Source organism: Anabrus simplex, chromosome 14 (genome assembly GCF_040414725.1).
Source record: "Anabrus simplex isolate iqAnaSimp1 chromosome 14, ASM4041472v1, whole genome shotgun sequence".
NCBI lineage: Eukaryota > Metazoa > Arthropoda > Insecta > Orthoptera > Tettigoniidae > Anabrus > Anabrus simplex.
Window position 1 is genome coordinate 55237112 of NC_090278.1, and position 22785 is coordinate 55259896.

The 22785-nt window shown below is 41.4% G+C and overlaps 1 protein-coding gene across 1 annotated transcript in view; it reads right to left on the reverse strand.

Annotated features, from left to right (window-relative positions):
• Nucleotides 1-3404: 3404 nt before the first annotated feature.
• LOC136885612 (trypsin-7) overlaps nt 3405-22785 on the reverse strand; it is an 84459-nt gene continuing 65078 nt past the window's right edge. The window contains exon 6 of the mRNA XM_067158302.2: nt 3405-3610. Coding sequence (XP_067014403.1) covers nt 3444-3610 — 167 coding nt within the window. The 3' untranslated portion in view covers nt 3405-3443. The remainder of the gene's footprint in view (nt 3611-22785) is intronic.

Sequence of the window (22785 nt, forward strand, 5' to 3'; positions counted from 1 at the left end):
TTGTTATGTGCTTTGACTCTTCTGCTGCAACTCTTCTCCGATAGATAGGATTACTGATGCGTCCCGAGTAAAACAGCCTACCTGAATATTGGCGGGTAATAGCTAGGGAGTTAGGTTAACTTTGCAAATTCTGTATGATTGTCTCGGCTACTGCAGCTGGTCCACGGTAGTAAATATATGTTTCCCACCACAAATCCAGGGTGTATTTTAAGTTAGATTTATTTTCACTGGAGCGCGGACTGAGCACACCTGGGATCCGCTAACTAGCTTGGGGCAGATTACTGATGTAATATAATAAGGAGACAATATACAGCGTTATTCACCTAGGATGTTACACGGGAATAACGTCTAAACCATTAATGATATCGGCATTCTGCTTTCATATTCGTAAATGATACCCAGGGCTCGTAAAATAATGTGCTACTTATTCCCATGGGATGATTAATAACCGAGATATTGATACTAACTCCATATTTTAATATAGAACGGCACAAATTCATACGGCTGGTTTAAAAGTTCAACTGTATAAAAGTTCAAATATGTAAGTATTTTCAAAATCGGACAGTCACTTTCTGAGATATCAATAAGAACATGCGCGGTTTTGGATGCCACATCAGACGGCGTGCAGTCGGGCAATGACATATTGACGCGCAAGCAGTTTCCTGGCTGTGATTCCAGCCACAGAATGGATATCAGGCATGTAAGCATATCGTACACAAGTGACGGGTTCGCAAAATGTGTATGACAGGCGGAGGAGGGTTCAGGGGCGAATGGTGGTCATGAAAGTCAGGCTTGCTCTTCCATTCGTGAAAGTTGGTGGGGTGGGACATGCAATAGTTCTGAATGAATAAAATTTATAATCCCAAAAATCGCTAAATCACATGAACATTTTAATCATGCATTCAAACTGGTTACGTCACACCTTCAAGAATGGCCAAAAGAATAACAATCAGACACATTTTATAATTATTAACAAATCATGACAAGCCAGTGATTATATAATTTAAAGAAGTAAACGTCAAGCTATGTACACAGAAAAACTGCAACTATTTATTAGATCTTCCTACTTGAAAACAAACTCTACTCTGCGACTTCTCTTTACAAAACCATCAATAACTTCACCATAGAAAGAGGACTGTAATCTAATTTTTGCAAGCAATCCTTTTTCAATCGACAACATAGCTGAGATACAGAGAACGAACGTACATATTCTCTGTTTTTCTCCCTGTGCTGTGTCTTTAAATCTAGCAGCGCCGGACAGGGCCTACCATTCTTAATAATGTCTGTTTTCTCTTGGATAGTCCTCCGAGAAAATAGATTTGATAACAAGCTGTCAATAATGCACGGTTCGGAACCCATTGCAGCACGTCAAATCATTCAGAATAGATGATCAGGAACTTACAGTACACTACTCACTGACACAACACACTAGATCTGTAGCTCTCAGACCAGAGCTTCCAACTACACATTACAAACGTGACAGCATGCAACCGGCCTTGGAGAGAAGAAATCTGCGCGCGCATACATTTCTCGCTTTGTCGACAGCTCCGCCGAAGCTCCTAAGATACGAGAAAGACTCGCAGGACTCGCCAAGATATATGCAACATGCGATTTGTATAATGCAGATCTATTACAGATACGGTACACATTGTAATTTTTTTAACTCGCCTGCTTTAGAAAAATATTGCGCTTGCGCAGCAAGCGTAGCATGCTCGGAGAAATCGTCCCTGGGAGGGTTGATGTTTTTATAAGGAATAATATAAATACTTTGGTACCTTTGAGATAAGCCATGGCCAACGTTTTTTCTAAATCCTCCCCATTCCCACCCGTGGGGAAAAACGCTGAACTGAGCGCAACCTATTACACATGAATTTCAAAACAAAACAAAAACTTTAATCTCCCTTCTCCGCTGTGTGTTCGCCAGTCATACAGGGTATGTTACAATACATCACATTATGTGTACGATAATTTACAGTACATGCCTGGTATCCATTCTGTAGCTGCAATCAATGTCAGGAAACAGCTTGCGTGGCAATACGTCCTTGCCCGACTGCACGCTGTCTGATGGGGCACGCAAAAGCCCAAATGCGGTTTTGATTGATATCTCAAAAAGTAACTGTCCGATTTTGAAAATACTTACATATTTGAACTTGTACGCAGTTGGACTTTTAGGCCAGCTGCATGTATTCGTGCCGTTTCATTTTAAAATATGGAGATAGTATGAATACCTCGGTTATTAATCACACCATGGCAATAAGTAGCACATTATTTTACAAGCCGCTGGGTATCATTTACGAATATGAAAACAGAATGCCGATATCATTAATGGTTTCGACGTTATTTCCGTGTAACGTTCTAGCTGAATAACCCTGTATATAAGGGCCATTCAAAAAGAAACAAGATCGAGGCTATAAAATGAAAACCTGTACCGCTATTTCAAAAGTATTGCCTAGCACTGTTGAGGCACTGCGACAAAAGGCGGCGAATGGCCGTCTCGTAAAATTTTCGGGGCTGCGTTATGAACCAATTCCGAACGTACTGCTTGACGTCGTCGTCCGAGTTTACCTCTCAGAGCTTTCTTTAGCTCGCATTGGATTTTTTATGTGGCGGCGAGCATGTTTCCACTCGGGTTCGAAGTGATGACACCATGTCTTGTCTCCAGCGACCACTCGTGATAGGAACTCATCCCCTTCCCTGGCAGCAGATGTTAAAGAGAGAGGTCCATTCGACATGATTCCTGAATACTGAGAGTCACCCATTGGGCGCACTTCTAGCGAAATGTCCATCTGTCCTTAATGATGGCGCGAACACTTCCGACGCTCAATCCGACCTCTGCGAGAATGGCTGCTACCGTAACTTGCCCGTCTTGCACAGTGAGGGCATGCGCCTGCTGGACAACGGCATCGGTGATGCGATGTGGAGTTCCACACCGTGCATCATTAACCAACGACATCCGTCCTTCCCTGAATAGCTTGTTCCATGTCTTGACCCTTGCAACGGATCTGCAGTGCTCTCCGTACATTTGTGCCATTCTTCAATGAATTTTCGTTCCCTTCACTCCTTCTGCTGTCAGGAAACGCTCTACACCCTTTTGCTCTTCTTTTGAAGCCTAAATTTCACTCTTTTCGGCACGACTGGGTGCGATGGACGATCAATGTGTGAGTGCGCGTGGTCGTTCTGTCGTCACGTGGTCTGCACCCATGTCCCTCCAGCGGCGAGTTCAGGACCTCAGCGCTCATATAAGACCGCACCTTCTTGCGAAGACAATTGCATGACGATCCTTTCAGCGGTTTTAATTTTATAGCCTCAGCCTCATTTGTTTTTGAATGCCCTCATACATTTCATTCACAGTTCACAGATTTACTACCGAAAACAATATATTTGCATGTAAATGTGTTCGTTACAATGATCGTAGTGAGACAAATGAGCACATACTGATATGGTTATATTCCGGTTTTCTCCTTGATCCAGTCTCGAAATGATGCAACCTTGATGTAAACTCCTGGACGATTAGCCCGCGCACAGCCTTCTCCAAAAGCTATCAATCCTACGAGAGTGTGGTCGATGATCATCGGGCCTCCGGAGTCTGCTTGACATGCATCTATTTTCCCTTGGATCAAAAGGAGAAATCATTAATATTACTAAAACACTAGTATTTATTAATTATAAGACTTCAGTTGCCAAGTGTAGGCCATCTAAGCTGTTTGCACGCCAATTTCAACATTCCGTCATACTCTGCGAGACGGTAGAGTGACAGTTTATGAATTATAGTGCTATTAAAGCAATGTGCGTGTTCTGACAGTTCGCAGCACGTGGCGCCGAACAAAGGAGTGGGAGCGCTGTGTTGCCACATGATCCAGCAGGAGTTACTACATCACAGTCAACATCTCTCGTTCTGCGCTAGGCTCTGCGGAAAATAATATCCATTAACGGCGATCATGAAAGAGTTAGAAAAACGTTAAATATCGTTGCTATTATTCCAAGGTGGCTCAGCAGTAATTTTATTAGCTCAAATATCGTAAGACAAACTCCTCATTCCCCTTCCTCATAGGCTTTAATGAGTCGGGTTTTGCCCGGTGTTAATAACCTGTTATGAGATGGTCCAGATACACCCACTCCCTCTCTTTCCCCTTCACCTTCTCCCCAAGGCTCCTTTTCTTTCTTTTCTTTTTCTTTCCCTATTCTAATAGTAGTATAATGGGACAGTTCGGGCGCCTCCTCCTCCTCCCGCGGCGCGGGAAATTTGAATTTTGGCGGGAGATTTGAATTTTGGCGGGAGATTTGAATTTGTAAACAAAGCCACGTGCTTTTGACAGCTGTCATCGACAACAACGCATCGCTAACCTCACTGCTGCCATCTTGACGGGCCTAAACCTCAGTAGTGCCAACTTAACCTAACTAGCATGAGGTAAACAAAGCCACGTGCTTTTTGACAGCCACGTGCTTTTTGACAGACAACAACGCATCGCTAACCTCAGTACTGCCATCTTGACGGGCCTAAACCTCAGTAGTGCCAACTTAACCTAACTAGCGCGAGGTAAACAAAGCCACGTGCTTTTTGACAGCCACGTGCTTTTTTGACAGCTGTCACTTAACCTAACTAGTGCGAGGTAAACAAAGCCACGTGTTTTTCGACAGCCACGTGCTTTTTGACAGACAACAACGCATCGCTAACCTCAGTACTGCCACCTTGACAGGCCTAAACCTTAATGGTACCAACTTAACCTAACTAGCGCGTGGTAAACAAAGCCACGTGCTTTTTGACAGCTGTCATCCGCCATCTTTAAACACTGTGCTGCCCTCTTTAGATGTAAAATTCGTCACCTGTCATCGGCAGTGCTGCCATCTTGACGGGCCTAAACCTTAGTGCTACCAACTTAACCTCACTAGCGTGAGATAAACAAATCCACGTGCAGCTGTCATCCGCCATCTTTAATCACAGTGCTGCCCTCTTTGTGGTGGCGGATAATTTGAAAAATGCTTTTTGATAGCAGCCATCTTTGAGCACCGTGCTGCCCTCTATGTGGTGGCGGTAAATTCCACGTGCTTTACAAACCTATATGCTTTTCTGACAGCTGTCATCCGCCATCTTTAATCACAGTGCTGCCCGGTGGCGGCAAATTCCACGTGCTCTTGTTTGGAAACAAAGCCATGTGCAGCTGTCATCCGCCATCTTTATTCACCGTGCTGCCCTCTTTAGCTACTTACCTTTGACAGCTGTCATCCGCCATCTTTAATCCAGAGAGAACAGTGCTGCCCGGTGGTGGCAAATTCCACGTGCTTTACAAACCTATATGCTTTTCTGACAGCTGTCATCCGCCATCTTTAATCCAGAGAGAACAGTGCTGCAATCTATGTGGCGGCGGTAAATTCCACGTGCTCTTGTTTGGAAACAAATCAACATGCTTTTTTTTGACAGCTGTCAACCGCCATCTTTAATCACCGTGCTGCCCTCTATGTGGTGGTGGTAAATTCTACGTGCTTTACAAACCTATATGCTTTTCTGACAGCTGTCATCCGCCATCTTTAAGCTGTAAATCACCGATTCTCAAGTTGTAAAACAGATTCTTAATCCGAGTTCTTTGACGTCAGGAAGGGCAACCGGTCGAAAACAATAGTGTATGATGTAAGAGGCTAGATACTGCCAGTTTTGCGTCAGGAACGGCAACTCAACAAATTCTTACGATTTAAAATCTTAGTTTTGCCTCAGGAAGGGCATCCGGCTGTAAAACAATAGTTCGTGATACAGTGATTTAAAATCTAAAAAGACCATCTAGCTGTAAATCCCCGATTCTCAAGTTGTAAAACAGATTCTTAATCCGAGTTCTTTGACGCCAGGAAGGGCAACCGGTTGAAAACAATAGTGTATGATGTATGAGGCTAGATACTGCTAGTTTTGCGTTAGGAAGGGCAACTCAACAAATTCTTGCGATTTAAAATCTTAGTCAGGAAGGGCATCCGGCTGTAAAACAATAGTTCGTGATACAGCGATTTAAAATCTAAGAAGTGCATCTAGCTGTAAAACCCCGATTCTCAAGTTGTAAAACAGATTCTTAATCCGAGTTCTATGACGTCAGGAAGGGCAACCGGTCGAAAACAATAGCGTATGATGTAAGAGGCTAGATACTACTAGTTTTGCGTTAGGAAGGGCAACTCAACAAATTCTTCTGATTTAAAATCTTAGTTTTGCGTCAGGAAGGGCATCCGACTGTAAAACAATAGTTCGTGATACAGCGATTTAAAATCTAAGAAGAGCATCTAGCTGTAAATCCCCGATTCTCAAGTTGTAAAACAGATTCTTAATCCGAGTTCTTTGACGTCAGGAAGGGCAACCGGTCGAAAACAATAGTGTATGATGTAAGAGGCTAGATACTCCCAGTTTTGCATCAGGAAGGGCAATCGATCGTAAAACAAAACAGATTCTTAATCCTAGTTCTTTGACGTCAGGAAGGGCAACCGGCCGAAAACCATAGAGTATGATGTAAGAGGCTAGATACTGCTAGTTTTACGTCAGGAAGGGCAACTCAACAAATTCTTGCGATTTAAACTCTGTAAAACATATTTTAACTCCAAGAGAATCGAACCCGAGACTACCGGGTGAGAGGCATGCATACTAAACTAAACTGTAGGCTATGGGTTTGTTCTACAGTCTTTGAAGTTGTATCGACGCAGCCATTCTGAGCGAACCGCGGAATGCATGTGTTAGCTGAAATTGTACACGTATCTTCCGGCTTGTGTAACCTTGAACGAAGACACGGTGTGCTGATAAGCGACTTGTAACTCACGAACGTCTTCTTAGCTGAGTAGCATTCAGCCCATGTAAGCTCCTAACATATTATGATTGTACGGAGAGGTTACAACACAGTACCAATTAAGGTTGTAAAATATTTTGTTCTGTAAAACTGAAATAATCCTCCTCTGTGGTGTAGTAGTTAGTGTGATTAGCTGCTACCCCCGGAGGTCCGAGTTCGATTCCCGGCTCTGCCACGGAATGTGTAGCATTTAGCCTATGTATGACGTCAGGAAGGGCAACCGGTCGAAAACAATACTGTATGATGTAAGAGGCTAGATACTGCCAGTTTTGCGTCAGGAAGGGCAACTAGTCTTAAAACAAATTCTTGCGATTTAAAATCTTAGTTTTGCGTCAGGAAGGGCATCCGGCTGTAAAACAATAGTTCGTGATACAGCGATTTAAAATCTAAGAAGAGCATCTAGCTGTAAACCCCGATTCTCGTGTTAGAAGTTGTCAAACAGATTCTTAATCCGAGTTCTTTGACGTCAGGAAGGGCAACCGGTCGAAAACAATAGTGTATGATATAAGAGCTTAGATACTATCAGTTCTGCGTCAGGAAGGGCAACTCAACAAATTCTTGCGATTTAAAATCTTAGTTTTGCGTCAGGAAGGGCATCCGGCTGTAAAACAATAGTTCGTGATACAGCGAGAAATCGCAGTATACGCGATAAATTTGTTGTAGCGGGTTTTATAACTAGATGTACCGGTACCGGCACATAGCCTACTCCTACCGAAGAAGCCAGCACAAGGCTTATTGCCTCCATCCGACGGATGAATCACCATCAACGTCTTGTACTCAAAATCATTTTTCGAAGGAGTCAGCACAAGGTTTAACACCCCCTATCAACAGCCCTTACTTATTGCTGGCTTTTTGCACACCCCGCCTCTTAGATCATACACCATAGTTTTACGACCGGTTGCCCTTCCTGACTAGGATTTTAAATCGATAACTAGATATCCCGGTACCGGCACATAGCCTACTCCTACCGAAGAAGCCTGCACAAGGCTTATTGCCTCCATCCGACAGATGAATCACCCTCAACGTCTTGTACTCAAAATCATTTTCGAAGGAGTCTGCACAAGGTTTAACGCCCCCATCAACAACCCTTACTTAATGCTGGCTTTTTTTTTGCACACCTCGCCTCTTAGATCATACACCATAGTTTTACGACCGGTTACCCTTCCTGACTAGGATTTTAAATCGATAACTAGATGTCCCGGTACCGGCACATAGCCTTCTCCTACCGAAGAAGCCTGCACATAGCTTAACGCCTCCATCCGACAAATGAATCACACTCAACACTCTTCAATCATTCTCACTACTTCGGATGATAGCGGGTTCGAACTAGAGGCTGTAAAAAATAGCAAATGCTAGGCGAGGAGCCTGCGCGATCGTCATAACGTGATCTAGCTCAATGTAGTTTTAGCTCAATACCTTTAAGTGCCTACAGGTAAGGAATACCGCGGATGTAGCTTAGTACCCTCCCGTTTAAGTCGAGAAGTCGAGGATCGCGCGCTAACTTTCGAAGGCTCGATCCGCTGCAGAACTCTTAAATTCTGACACCTCGACATCAAGAGGAGGTTCGATTCCGGCTTAAATACATCAGCCTGCGGGACTTCAGGAGAGCTCTTGTTGCATAAACACTTCGTTCCGACTGTACTGCAGTTGTCAGCGATTTTCACATCCGCTTGGTAACAAGCAGCATATTTACTCGCTGCAGTCTGCGTGAAGTGCTCACAGTTCTCTGTATGCGTTTATTACGTACACACACATCTCCCGTCTGCTGTGAATATTATTCTTCAGCCTTTATCTTAAGGTAAGGTAGAACTGTTAGTTACTTTTTGCAAAGCAACTTCTACGCTAGACATCTACATTCATATATGTTTGTTCTTTTTAGGTACCGTTCGAAAGTACGCATTTTATTCATCTGAGTAACAGTCTGTAGCACGTGCATTTTTTTAAAGGTATGTTTTCGAACTTTGAGTTGTAAAGATAACTAGGCTAGCTGATACACCCTACACTACATTCATATATGTTTGCTCTTTTCTTTTTAGATTCGACCAGAATATTATCATTCGAGTTTCAGACTTGAACGTACGCATTTTATTTATCCGAGTAACAGTCTGCAGCACATTCATTTTTAAGGTATGTTTTCGAACTTTGAGTTGTAAAGATAACTAGGCTAGCTGATACACCCTACACTACATTCATATATGTTTGTTCTTTTCTTTTAGGTACGACCAGAATATTATCATTCGAGTTTCAGGCTTGAACGCACGCATTTTATTCATCCGAGTAACAGTTTGCAGCGCGAAGATTTTAAGGTATGTCTGACCTCTATTCGTTGAAACTTGGTTTCTTCTAAAACATCGTAACTTTAGTCTATTGATAAATAGTCATTTTCTTTAATCCTCATGCTATAGACGAGGTTAAATTTATAATTTCAAACACGCACATAGCTATGTCTGACCTCAGCAGGCTGAAACTTGGTTTCTTCTAAAACATCGTAACTTTAGTCGTTCTCTTCAATCCTCATGCTATAGAGAGGTTAATTTTATAATTTCAAACACACACATAGCTATGTCTGACCTCAGCAGGCTGAAACTTGGTTTCTTCTAAAACATCGTAACTTTAGTCTATTGACAAATAGTTATTTTTTAATCTGCATGTCATAGAAGAGGTTAATCTTATAATTTCAAACTCACAGCAATGTCCGACCTCAGTAGGTTGAAACTTGGTTTCTTCCGAACATTGCAACTTTAGTCTATTGATAAATAGTTGTTCTCTTCAATCCTTATGCTATAGAAGAGGTTAAATTTATAATTTCAAACACGCACATAGCTATGTCTGACCTCAGCAGGCTGAAACTTGGTTTCTTCTAAAACATCGTAACTTTAGTCGTTCTCTTCAATCCTCATGCTATAGACGAGGTTAATTTTATAATTTCAAACACACACATAGCTATGTCTGACCTCAGCAGGCTGAAACTTGGTTTCTTCTAAAACATCGTAACTTTAGTCTATTGACAATTAGTTATTTTCTTTAATCTGCATGTCATAGAAGAGGTTAATCTTATAATTTCAAACTCACAGCAATGTCTGACCTCTATTCGTTGAAACTTGGTTTCTTCTAAAACATCGTAACTTTGGTCTATTGATAAATAGTCATTTTCTTTAATCCTCATGCTATAGACGAGGTTAAATTTATAATTTCAAACACGCACACATAGCTATGTCTGCCCTCAACAGGTTGAAACTTGGTTTCTTCTAAAACATCGTAACTTTAGTCTATTGATAAATAGTCGTTCTGTTCAATCTTCATGCTATAGACGAGGTTAATTTTATAATTTCAAACACACACATAGCTATGTCTGTCCTCAACAGGCCGAAACTTGGTTTCTTCCGAACATCGTAACTTTAAGCTAATCATAAATAGTTGTTCTCTTCAATCCTCATACTATAGACGAGGTTAATTTTATAATTTCAAACTTACAGCAATGTCTGACCTCAACAGGCTGAAACTTGGTTTCTTCTAAAACATCTTAACTTTAGAGTATTGATAAATAGTCGTTCTCTTCAATCCTGATGCTATAGACGAGGTTAATCTTATAATTTCAAACACGCACACATAGCTATGTCTGTCCTCAACAGGCTGAAACTTGGTTTCTTCCGAACATCGTAACTTTAAGCTAATCATAAATAGTTGTTCTCTTCAATCCTCATGCTATAGACGAAGTTAATCTTATAATTTCAAACACGCACACATAGCTATGTCTGTTCTCAACAGGCTGAAACTTGGTTTCTTCTAAAACATCGCAACTTTAAGCTAATCATAAATAGTTGTTCTCTTCAATCCTCATGCTATAGACGAGGTTAATTTTATAATTTCAAACACGCACACATAGCTATGTCTGCCCTCAACAGGTTGAAACTTGGTTTCTTCCGAACATCGTAACTTTAAGCTAATCATAAATAGTTGTTCTCTTCAATCCTCATGCTATAGACAAGGTTAATTTATTAATTTCAAACACGCACACTTAGCTATGTCTGACTTCATCAGGCTGAAACTTGGTTTCTTCTAAAACATCGTAACTTTAGTCTATTGATAAATAGTTATTTTCTTTAATCTGCATGTCATAGAAGAGGTTAATCTTATAATTTCAAACTCACAGCAATGTCCGACCTCAACAGGCTGAAACTTGGTTTCTTCCGAACATATTAACTTTAAGCTAATCATAAATAGTTGTTCTCTTCAATCCTCATGCTATAGACGAGGTTAATCTTATAATCTCAAACTCACAGCAATGTCCGACCTCTATACATTGAAACTTGGTTTCTTCCGAACATCGTAACTTTAGTCTATTGATAAATAGTCGTTCTCTTCAATCCTCATGCTATAGACGAGGTTAAATTTATAATTTCAAACACGCACATAGCTATGTCTAACCTCAACAGGCTGAAACTTGGTTTCTTCTAAAACATCGTAACTTTAGTCGTTCTCTTCAATCCTCATGCTATAGAAGAGGTTAATCTTATAATTTCAAACTCACAGCCATGTCCAACCTCTATACGTTGAAACTTGGTTTCTTCCGCAACTTTCACCTAATCTCTATCGGTCGTTCTCTTTTCAGATGTTCCCCTGCTGCGAGGAATGTAATGTAACGTTTACAAGGCGTGATAACTTCATGCGCCATATGAAATCAAAACACCCTAGCATAACATCTGCTTTATGTAAAGTTTGTAGTGTGTATTTCGCTAACGTAGAGCGATACGAGGCTCACTTAGCAGAGGTACATCAAATATCTACTTGCCCTCAGGTAGTAGTAGGGAAAAAGCGTGCAGCTACTGATGTAGCTGTAGAAAGTACTAGTAGTAAAAAACCTAGGAAAAATGAACTTCAAACTATTCACTGCGAGCACTGTAACACTGATGTACCATCTTCGCATTTTCAGGGACACTTACGGAGTAATGCGCATAAAAATAATGCGTGTAGAAGTGGTAGTAACGCAAACATCGAGGAAATTAATACAGCATTTAAAAGTAGGATTGCTAGTTACCGAATTCGCACCAGTCAAAAGTTTCAGAGCACTTCAAACTGTTTAAATTGCGTTCAACCGGATGTACAACAGCTTCTTGCTAAATCTTTGTCCAATCATAGTTTATTTAAAGTTAATTTTGAACTTTTCGCCTTGTACATTAAAAGTACGGATGAATCCGAAATAACGGACATTAAATCATTTAATACGAAGAATTTTGTCATAAGTGAGTCGACTAATTTTGGTGATGTACTTAGGGATGTCTCTAACATTATTTCAACTAAGAGCGAGGAATTTCAGGAAAAGGAATCAGGGTGGGCTTTAGTTGAAATAATGTATCTAGAAGTTAACATCAATAAGTACAATCCCATGCGAGGTTCATCGTACATCGAGCTGCCGACATGGATTCAGCGAAAAGAAGCTGTTGTAAACATCCAAAACAATGACGAAGCATGTTTTGCATGGGCGGTGATGTCAGCTTTAAATCCTGTGAAACGGAATGTAGCGAATAGAACATCATCGTATCCACACTATTCAACGCAGCTAAATTTCGATAGTATAGAATTTCCTGTACAGTTAAAAGATATTAAGCGCTTTGAGGAACTAAATAACATTAGCATTAATGTGTATGGTGTAGAGAAAAAGTCTGTAGTAGGTCCTCTGTATTATACATGTCATAAGAAGAGTACTCATGTTAATTTACTCTATATTGACAACAGTATGAAAAGCCACTTTTGCTGGATTAAAAATCTGAGTAGACTTGTTAGCAGTCAGTTGTCAAAACATGATGGTAAGAAGTGGCTATGTGATGGATGCTTGCAGTATTTTAGAACTGAAGATCAGTTAACGGAGCATTCCAAGAATGACTGCAATCATGTACGTACAGAGATACCTACTACAGGCAATAATGTTTTAAAATTTACAAATTTTCACAAGCAGATGTGGGTACCGTTCGTGATTTATGCAGACTTTGAAGCCATCCTCACGCCATGCAACACATGCTCACCTAATCCTGACAACTCTTTCACTAATACTACGCACATGCATGTCCCGTATAGCTTCGCGTATTACATCAAGTGTAGTTACGATAGTACACTTAACAAGTTAGAGCTGTATCGAGGACATGATGCTGCTAAAGTATTTTTAGAAAGACTTGAAAGTGATGCAGTTCGTCTCGGTCGTATTCTGAATAGTAATATTCCTATGAAGCCACTCACCGAAATTCAGTTAAATGATCATGAACGTGCTACAAAGTGTAGCATTTGTGATGGGGAATTTTCCGAAAATGACCCTAAAGTTTTTGATCATGATCATTTAACTGGTTTCTACAGATGTGCCGCTCATTATAGCCGTAATCTTAAGTATAGAGTTCCTAAATTTATCCCTGTAATTTTTCATAACTTATCTGGTTACGACTCTCATTTCATCATTTCACAATTTGGAGCTTCAGATGAAAAAGTAGATATAATCCCTCAGAATAAAGAGCGGTACATTGCGTTTGCAAAGTCTGTAAAAGTAGATGCTGAGCATTCTATAAAACTGAGATTCCTTGACTCGTTTCGCTTTATGGCGAGTAGCCTCGATAAACTTTCTAGTCATTTACAGCCTGAACAATTTACGGAAATTCGACGCGTTTTTCTCGAAGAAGCGCAGTTTAATTTACTTCGGCGTAAGGGTGTTTTTTGTTATGAATATCTCGACTGCTTAGACCGCCTCGAAGAACGTGCCTTACCATCGAAACAATCCTTTTACAGCTCGCTGAATTCAGCAGATATTAGTGATGATGACTATTTACATGCACAACATATCTGGGAGCAGTTCCACATTCAAACGCTGGGTGAATACTCCGATTTATATTTAAAGACAGATGTACTTTTGTTAGCTGATGTTTTTGAAAATTTTCGCTGTGTTTGCAAGAAAACCTACAGCCTTGACCCATGTCAGTATTTTACTGCGCCTGGGTTAAGTTGGGACGCGATGTTAAAACACACGCAGGTGAATTTGGAACTGCTAACTGATATTGATATGGTGCACTTTATAAAATCATCTATTCGAGGTGGTCTAAGTCAATGCAGCGGGCGGTATTCGAAGGCGAATAATAAGTACATGCCGAGTTTCGATTCTAGTCAGGAATCTCGGTATATCGTTTACCTCGATGCTAATAATCAGTATGGGTGGGCGATGAGTCAGCGTCTACCGGTGAGTGGTTTCCGCTGGCTGACGCAGTGCGAAATTGATGCTTTACAGCTACACGCCCTAGGTGATGAAGCTGATAAAGGCTATTTCCTCGAAGTTGACTTACAGTATCCTAAAGAGTTACACACTTCTCATAATGACCTACCGTTCTGCCCTGAAAATATGAAGCCCCCGTACATCGCATCAACGACGAAAATGCTCATTGCTAATTTGTGCGATAAATCTAAGTATATCATTCATTACCGAAATTTAAAACAGTGTTTGCAGCATGGTTTGAAGTTATCCAAAATTCATCGCGTACTAGAATTTAATCAGTCACCGTGGCTAAAGCCATATATCGATCTGAACAATAATTTAAGAACGAATGCGGTTAACGAGTTTGAAAAAGATTTCTACAAGCTCATGAATAACAGTGTGTTTGGTAAGACTATGGAAAATGTTGACAAACGCGTTGATGTAAAACTGATTACAAACTGGGATAATATTAAGAAAAGGTATGGTGCTAACTATTTAATAAGTAAACCAAATTTCCACAGCTGCACCATCATACATGAGAATTTAGTTATTATACAGATGAATCGTGTTAAGGTTAAGTATGACAAACCTACCTACGTCGGCTTTGCAGTACTTGAATTGGCTAAAACATTCATTTATGAATTCCATTACGATTATATGATGAAGAAGTACGCGCATAATGCGCAATTGCTCTACACAGATACCGATTCGTTTATTTATCAAATCAAAACTGATGACTATTACAATGATATAAAGCCGGACTTGGGTAGGTTTGATACAAGTAACTATCCTGCAAATAATCAATATCATCTACCGCTAGTGAACAAAAAGGTTCTAGGTAAAATGAAAGATGAATGTGCTGGGAATATTATCGATTCATTTGTAGGTACTAAATCCAAGTCATATTGCATAAAACTCTTGAATGAATTACAAATAAAGAGATTGAAGGGGGTTAAAAAGAATGTCGTTCAGAATCAGCTAAGTTTTGAAAACTATAACAATTGCATTAAAAGTAATCCATCTGTTTTGCATAAGCAAATGTCTGTCATTAGAAGCAAGAAGCACCAGTTGTACACTCATTTAATTAGTAAGGTAGCCCTTAATAATGTTGATTGTAAACGGTTTGTCATTCCAAATTCTACCAACACGCTAGCCTGGGGGCATAGTAGTATTGATAGGTACTACTTTACATAAAGCAGATGTAAACATTATGCTAGAGGTGTGTACTTACGTTACGCTGTCTTACATCACATTTCACTGTACATATTGTAGGGAGAGGTACGCTGAGAGCGTAGTACGGCAAGTTTAAACTTGTACATTCAAGAATTGCATCGAGAAGTACGCAAACATCACTAGGGTAAAATGATTCGAGATAAAACTTGTACATACAAGATGTAAATAAATAATGTAGAATTAGGATATTCTTTTATTTTAGGTTAGGTATTACCTTCCTCCCGCTCCTTATTTGCAAGATAGAGTTTTTGTTTATTACTCAAAGAAGAAAAGCAAGAAAGAAGGCGATGAGCAGATTCGTAAGTATAGTATCATCTAGTTCGGTAAGTATCTCGAGAGCAGAATTTTTTGTCAAAAAAGCACATAGCTTTGTTTCCAAACAAGAGCACGTGGAATTTACCGCCGCCACATAGATTGCAGCACTGTTCTCTCTGGATTAAAGATGGCGGATGACAGCTGTCAGAAAAGCATATAGGTTTGTAAAGCACGTGGAATTTGCCACCACCGGGCAGCACTGTTCTCTCTGGATTAAAGATGGCGGATGACAGCTGTCAAAGGTAAGTAGCTAAAGAGGGCAGCACGGTGAATAAAGATGGCGGATGACAGCTGCACATGGCTTTGTTTCCAAACAAGAGCACGTGGAATTTGCCGCCACCGGGCAGCACTGTGATTAAAGATGGCGGATGACAGCTGTCAGAAAAGCATATAGGTTTGTAAAGCACGTGGAATTTACCGCCACCACATAGAGGGCAGCACGGTGCTCAAAGATGGCTGCTATCAAAAAGCATTTTTCAAATTATCCGCCACCACAAAGAGGGCAGCACTGTGATTAAAGATGGCGGATGACAGCTGCACGTGGATTTGTTTATCTCACGCTAGTGAGGTTAAGTTGGTAGCACTAAGGTTTAGGCCCGTCAAGATGGCAGCACTGCCGATGACAGGTGACGAATTTTACATCTAAAGAGGGCAGCACAGTGTTTAAAGATGGCGGATGACAGCTGTCAAAAAGCACGTGGCTTTGTTTACCACGCGCTAGTTAGGTTAAGTTGGTACCACTAAGGTTTAGGCCCGTCAAGATGGCAGTACTGAGGTTAGCGATGCGTTGTTGTCTGTCAAAAAGCACGTGGCTGTCGAAAAACACGTGGCTTTGTTTACCTCGCACTAGTTAGGTTAAGTGACAGCTGTCAAAAAAGCACGTGGCTGTCAAAAAGCACGTGGCTTTGTTTACCTCGCGCTAGTTAGGTTAAGTTGGCACTACTGAGGTTTAGGCCCGTCAAGATGGCAGTACTGAGGTTAGCGATGCGTTGTTGTCTGTCAAAAAGCACGTGGCTGTCAAAAAGCACGTGGCTTTGTTTACCTCATGCTAGTTAGGTTAAGTTGGCACTACTGAGGTTTAGGCCCGTCAAGATGGCAGCAGTGAGGTTAGCGATGCGTTGTTGTCGATGACAGCTGTCAAAAAGCACGTGGCTTTGTTTACAAATTCAAATCTCCCGCCAAAATTCAAATCTCCCGCCAAAATTCAAATTTCCCGCGCCGCGGGAGGAGGAGGAGGCGCCCGAACTGTCCCATTATACTACTTCTAATTACTGTAGCTTCAGAAATTTTAAAGTTGCTGCTGTTCTTTCTACAACTTTGTTAACGTCTATCACTGGGCCTCCATTTTTCCCTTCAGCCTCAAAATATTCCCGTAAGGCACATACCATATCGCGAGCTTGACCACAAATAGCGTAAGGCACATACCATATCGCGAGCTTGACCACAAATAGCGAAGCCATGCCTCCCCATTACGCTTGCCTTTTTTCTAGGTGAATGAATTCTAGGTCGCCCTCGTTGTCGTTTAGCGGCGCTCTGAACGGGTTGCAACATTTTGAGTTCAGTAAATGAGACGGTGTTAAAATTACACAATACTATAATTTACACTACACTAGAATGCCAGCCTCGATAACGATACACTTATTAACACGAACACAATAGCACTATAATATTTAGTTGATTTAAAAAACACACTATACAGACAATGATATCACTCAAAGTAGACATTGTTAGCCCAGCCACATGTGCTACGGTATACTATATTGGCAACGTGGAACTCGGACCGACCGCCTCTCGAAGCTTTAAGACAGCGGGGGTAGGAAATGGGAGAGTGCATGCCGAGCTGGGATTGGCTGAAACGGGAGGCGTGTACTGGTTGCCATAGTAACTGCCACCTCCTACTACCACGCTGAGAGCTGTCAGAACACGCACATTGTTTTAATAGCACTATACATTGTGGTGATCCGTATTGACTTAGATTCAACTATTATTTAGAGGTAGTTTTCCCCTTTCAGTACTTTATTATTATTATTCTACAGTTACATGCAATTAACACTTAGCTTAACGTCTATTTTAGGACAGGTTTCACCTCACATGCGAGACATCTTCAGCTAAAAATGGATACAAAAAGACACAGACAATTAAAATGCATTGAAGCAATTTGGGATATGTGAAAGTAATTCAAAAATGCATTGTAAGAACTTTAAAATCCTTTAAAAAGTATATTACACACTGTTAAAATGCTTGATTATATGTTAACTTCTAACTAGGAAGTGTTATTTTCTTTATCACTGCGCGGTAATATGATAAGATGTTCAATTTAATTGGATGATAATAATGTAGAAGTTATTTATTTATTTATTTATTTACTGCGCACTACAGAATTTCTAATCCCAATTACAGTGGCAAATGTTTACACGTGTTTTTTTAATGTTTCAATCAGTCTAATATCATAATATCTAAACTATTCTAATATTATATTTACGTTGAGAAATAAATAATATTACATATCTAATCCTTACAAGAAACAAGTAGATAAAACATAATTTCGTATCCAAACTAGTCTAATAACCCAATACCTAAACTATTCTAATATTATATTTACAATGAGAAAGGAACAGTATTCCACATCTAATCTAATTTAATCTTTACATGAAAGAGGAAAAAAGTCGTAATTTCATATCTAAACTATTCTTTTTTTTCTAGTTCTAACACTTATAATTACATTTATGGGATAAGGCTTAATGTAGAATGTTTATAATACATTTTTTGGTTCAAATAAGCATTGCATAGTTTTCACAGTGATTGTGAATTGTTGTAAAAACAGGCCTAGAGGTACACAGAAGTCTAAAGAATTATTTTGCTGAACTGCACTGTTGTAGACATTGCATAGCCTGTAGAGTGGGGAATTTTTGTGAGCGATTGTTCTGACTTTTTTATTATGAAAATTTACATTTGTCCTCGCATTAAAGCGGGGCATAAAAGTCAGGGTTGTCAATAATAGAGTTTACAGTTTTGTATGGAAACTTCATGTCATCCTTCTGTCTCCTCAGTTCCAAGCTTTCAATTTCAAAATTTAGGAGAAGTTCTTTGTATGCTATGTGTGGATAATTACCGGTTTTATGAAATGTAAGTATTTTAAATATCTCTTTTGGATTTTTTCGATCTGTGTAATATATATTTTGTTTGCTGGATTCCATATAACGCTTGCGTATTCTACTTTGGGCCTGACGAATCTGAGTTCTGATGGAGGAGCTTGGATTCTATTGAGCTGGCGAACTCCTCTATAACTTGGCCTAAGTTTGGTAAAGTGCGTTGTATTAATCTATCGATAAGAAATGTGCGTGTTAGCAGGTAGTTCACGTGTAAAAAGAGCCAACGGGACCAGCAGGAAGACTCCTAATAATACATTTATTATTCTCAGATAATACAAACAACGCACTTTATCACACTTCAACCAAGGTATAGGGGAGTTTCTCCTCCTCAACAGAATCCAACCTGCTTCACTAGAACTCAAAACAATAGCAATAAATTCTACACATAAGCGTCCAATTAAACTGAACATCTTATTATTTTAATGCGCAGTGTTCAAGAAAAAAACACTTCATTCTCCAGAAGAAGAAGAAAACTAAAACGTAACCAAGCATTTTATTAGTGTATAATATACTAGTATATAAGCCTGTCTGCCACTCAAAATTCCTATCAGTAAAGGAATTGGAAATTATACATTCATTATTAATATATCTTATGAATAAAAGCTACACTTTCCAGGTTTATACGGCATTCGAATGGAATCAGAACAGGTATTATACGAGGGGGGATCAAATATAAACGGAATTTAATTTTTTATTTAAATTCACTTAATGAAGAACACAAGGCAATTACAATTTATTTTTCCACCTAGTTTCCTGTTTTTGGAAATGCATTTGTCCCAGCGTGTGGGCAGCTTTTTGATGCCCTCAATGTAAAAAGAACAGGGTCGTGTCACCAGCCAGTTGCGCACGAAGTCTTCCACACTCTGGTCATCCTCAAATCGTTGCCCTCCCAGAGCTTCTTTAAGCGGACCGAACAAATGGAAATCGCAGCGCGATAAGTCCGGGCTGTAAGGAGGATGATCAAGTGTAGTCCAGTGCATTTTCTTTAGCTTGAAGACAGTTAGAACTGCAGTAAGGGAATCGGTTGGTCTCGTCTTTTGAGGCGATATGCAACCCTCGCCTTGTTCAACAGCTCGCAGTAGTAAGCAGCATTGGCTGTGTGTCGCTCATGCAAAAAATTCAATCAGCAATAATGTATTTAACCGCACGAATATTTTCGTCTGTAAAGCTGGTCCGAGGACGGCGATCGTGTTGCTGATTTTCCACACGTTCTCGTCCATCCTTGAATTGTTTATGCCAGGCAAACGCATGCGTCCTTGACGATGTTTGGTCACCGAACTGTGCAGTCAATCTCTGGCAAATTTTCGCCGCTGTAACTCCTTCACGAGCAAGAAATTTTAGAAGTATGCGTTGCGCAGTGGAGGGGTGGACCTCTTGCTCCGACATCGTGAGCGCTACTGACGAAACGGTGGGAAACATCTAACAGCATGCTCTACCCACTCTTAAGGTAATCGCCCACTACACCGCGCCGCGCCGCGCAGCGCAGCCGAGAAGAAATTTCCGTGGTCTGCTTCTTGTGAAATGAAATGGCTTAACGCCCACTGCAGGGAGCCGCGCCGCGCCACGCGGAACAAGCTTGTGGAATTTCCGCACCAGAAGCCCCCAGGTTTCTGGAACGGAACTTTTTCCTTTCGGCGCGCTTGTATGGGCGAGGGTAGAAGGAAGCAATAACGGAAAGAATGTGGTTTCGTGGCGTTTCGGCAGTCTTCGTGAGTCCTCGACTAGTGCCAGCACGCTCGTACCTTCACGCGGTTAGTGGTATTGTGCACTGTACGCCTTTCTCGGCGAAAGGTGATATTATTTTCTCGCTCTACACACGGCTTTTTTATTTGCTAGTTGCTTCACGTCGCACCGACACAGATAGGTCTTATGGCGACGATGGGACAGGAAAGGGCTAGGAGTGGGAAGGAAGCGGCCGTGGCCTTAATTAAGGTACAGCCCCAGCATTTGCCTGGTGTGAAAATGGGAAACCACGGAAAATCATTTTCAGGGCTGCCGACAGTGGGGTTCGAACCTACTATCTGCCGAACACTAGATACTGGCCGCACTTAAGCGACTGCAGCTGTCGAACTCGGTACACACGGCTTAACTAGGTTCAATAGTTCATAGAATTTTTCTTGGGACATACGAAAGCAGTGGGAAAATTTACTTCGGTCCTTTAGTAGATCAGGAAATAAATGGTGAAACTCTCCGTACGTTTCCCTTTTCTCATAAATGTTGTGGACCCAAACTTTTCTTTCGCGTTTTTCTTCTTCCTCATTTGCAAATATCGCAACCGCAAATAATACGTCCTCCTCGGAACTGGAACTCATATTTCTGTGTGAGCTGCACTTCCCCAACTGGAGAGAGGCGGCGCGGTGAGGTGTGCTGTATGGGCGAAGTCTCGGAAAATGGCCCGTGGAATGTTCCACAAGCTTGTTCCGCGCGGCGCGGCGCGGTTCCCTACAGTAGGCGATTACCTTATACAGGTACCGCCTAAGGCTACGGACACACTTGCGTGTTTTCCCGCAGCGGGACTGCGTGTTTTTCACGCAGGTGGACGACCTGCGAGGGGGGGGGGGTGGCCACACTTGCGTGTTTGTACGGCGTGATTATATTAGTGTGTTGTATACTTTCATGCCGGCCCTGTGGTGTAGGAGTAGCGTGCCTGCCTCTTACCTGGAGGCCCCGGGTTCGATTCCCGGCCAGGTCAGGGATTTTTACCTGGACCTGAGGGCTGGTTCGAGGTCCAGTCAGCCTACGTGATTAGAATTGAGGAGCTATCTGACGGTGAGATAGCGGCCCCGGTCTAGAAAGCCAAGAATAACGGCCGAGGGGATTCGTCGTGTTGACCACACGACACCTCGTAATCTGCAGGCCTTCGGGCTGAGCAGCGGTCTCTTGGCAGGCCAAGGCACTTCAAGGGCTGTAGTGCAATGGGGTTTGGTTTTGGTTGTATATTGTGAGCAGCAAAACATCGCCATTGCTCTTCATATGGAAGGCATTCCATTTTTAAATAATAATTCCGTTGTTGTGTTATGTGCTTGGTTGTTCTTCGTCGTCGTCAGCGTCAAAGAAAACATTCGATCCATTCTGTATTAAGTGACAGGTCATCAAATGGACAATTTGTGCTCCTACACAATAAACTAAGACAACCCAGATATATATATTTAGTATTACAGAATGTCCGTGACCTCATTTGAAATGTTTTTCTGTATGTTGAAAAATGCTACCAGCAAAAAAGACACACGGCTGCGGGAATGTATTCCTGAGGAAGAAAAACTCGCATTGACATTACGGTGTCGTAAAGGCATGGGGACTTTTGTACCTCCAAAATTATCAGTTCTCTGTCTAACATTCTCCCAAGTAAACACGAACAAGAGCACAATAAAACCGCAGCGTCTTCTTCCCGCAAGTGTGGCCAGGCACTGCTGAGCGGGAGAGCGGGAAACATGCAAAGAAAATGGACCCCGGCCCATTCTCGAGCGGGCGACCTTGAAGACGCGCCTTGTCCGTTGTCCCGCAGCGTCTTCTTCCCGCAAGTGTGCCCAGTCCCATTAAAGTCAGTGTTGCAGTGGCGGTGGGCTGTCAGGAGCACATGAGCACGTGAACACTCGGTTTTAATACATCTTTACGCATTCATGGATTATTTAAAACTTTCCTTTCGTTCGACCTGATTTCAACAATAGATCGAAAGCATTCGACTTATATCGAAGCTCCGTTACACCGACAGTTGTTCGTTTTGACTGACACTGCAGCGAGCACACTGGATAATGCGCTATTGTGCTGAAGACTATACGCATGCGCAAAGCAGATGACGTCATGCTTTATGCACTGATATTCCCATTAGCGAGGAGCACGGTAAGGTACGTGCCTTGCCGTCTAGAGCCACTCTCAAACCAGTGGCAGTATTATTGACCACAAGGGTTCGCCACCTCCCCTATTACGGTTAGCCACAGCCTCCCAGGACCTACTATTGCATTTACATTACCGGCAGATTTCGCTAGTAATTCTGATTAGGCATTTTCTGGCTCTTTGTGAACAGGTGTTCGTAATCACGGGAAGA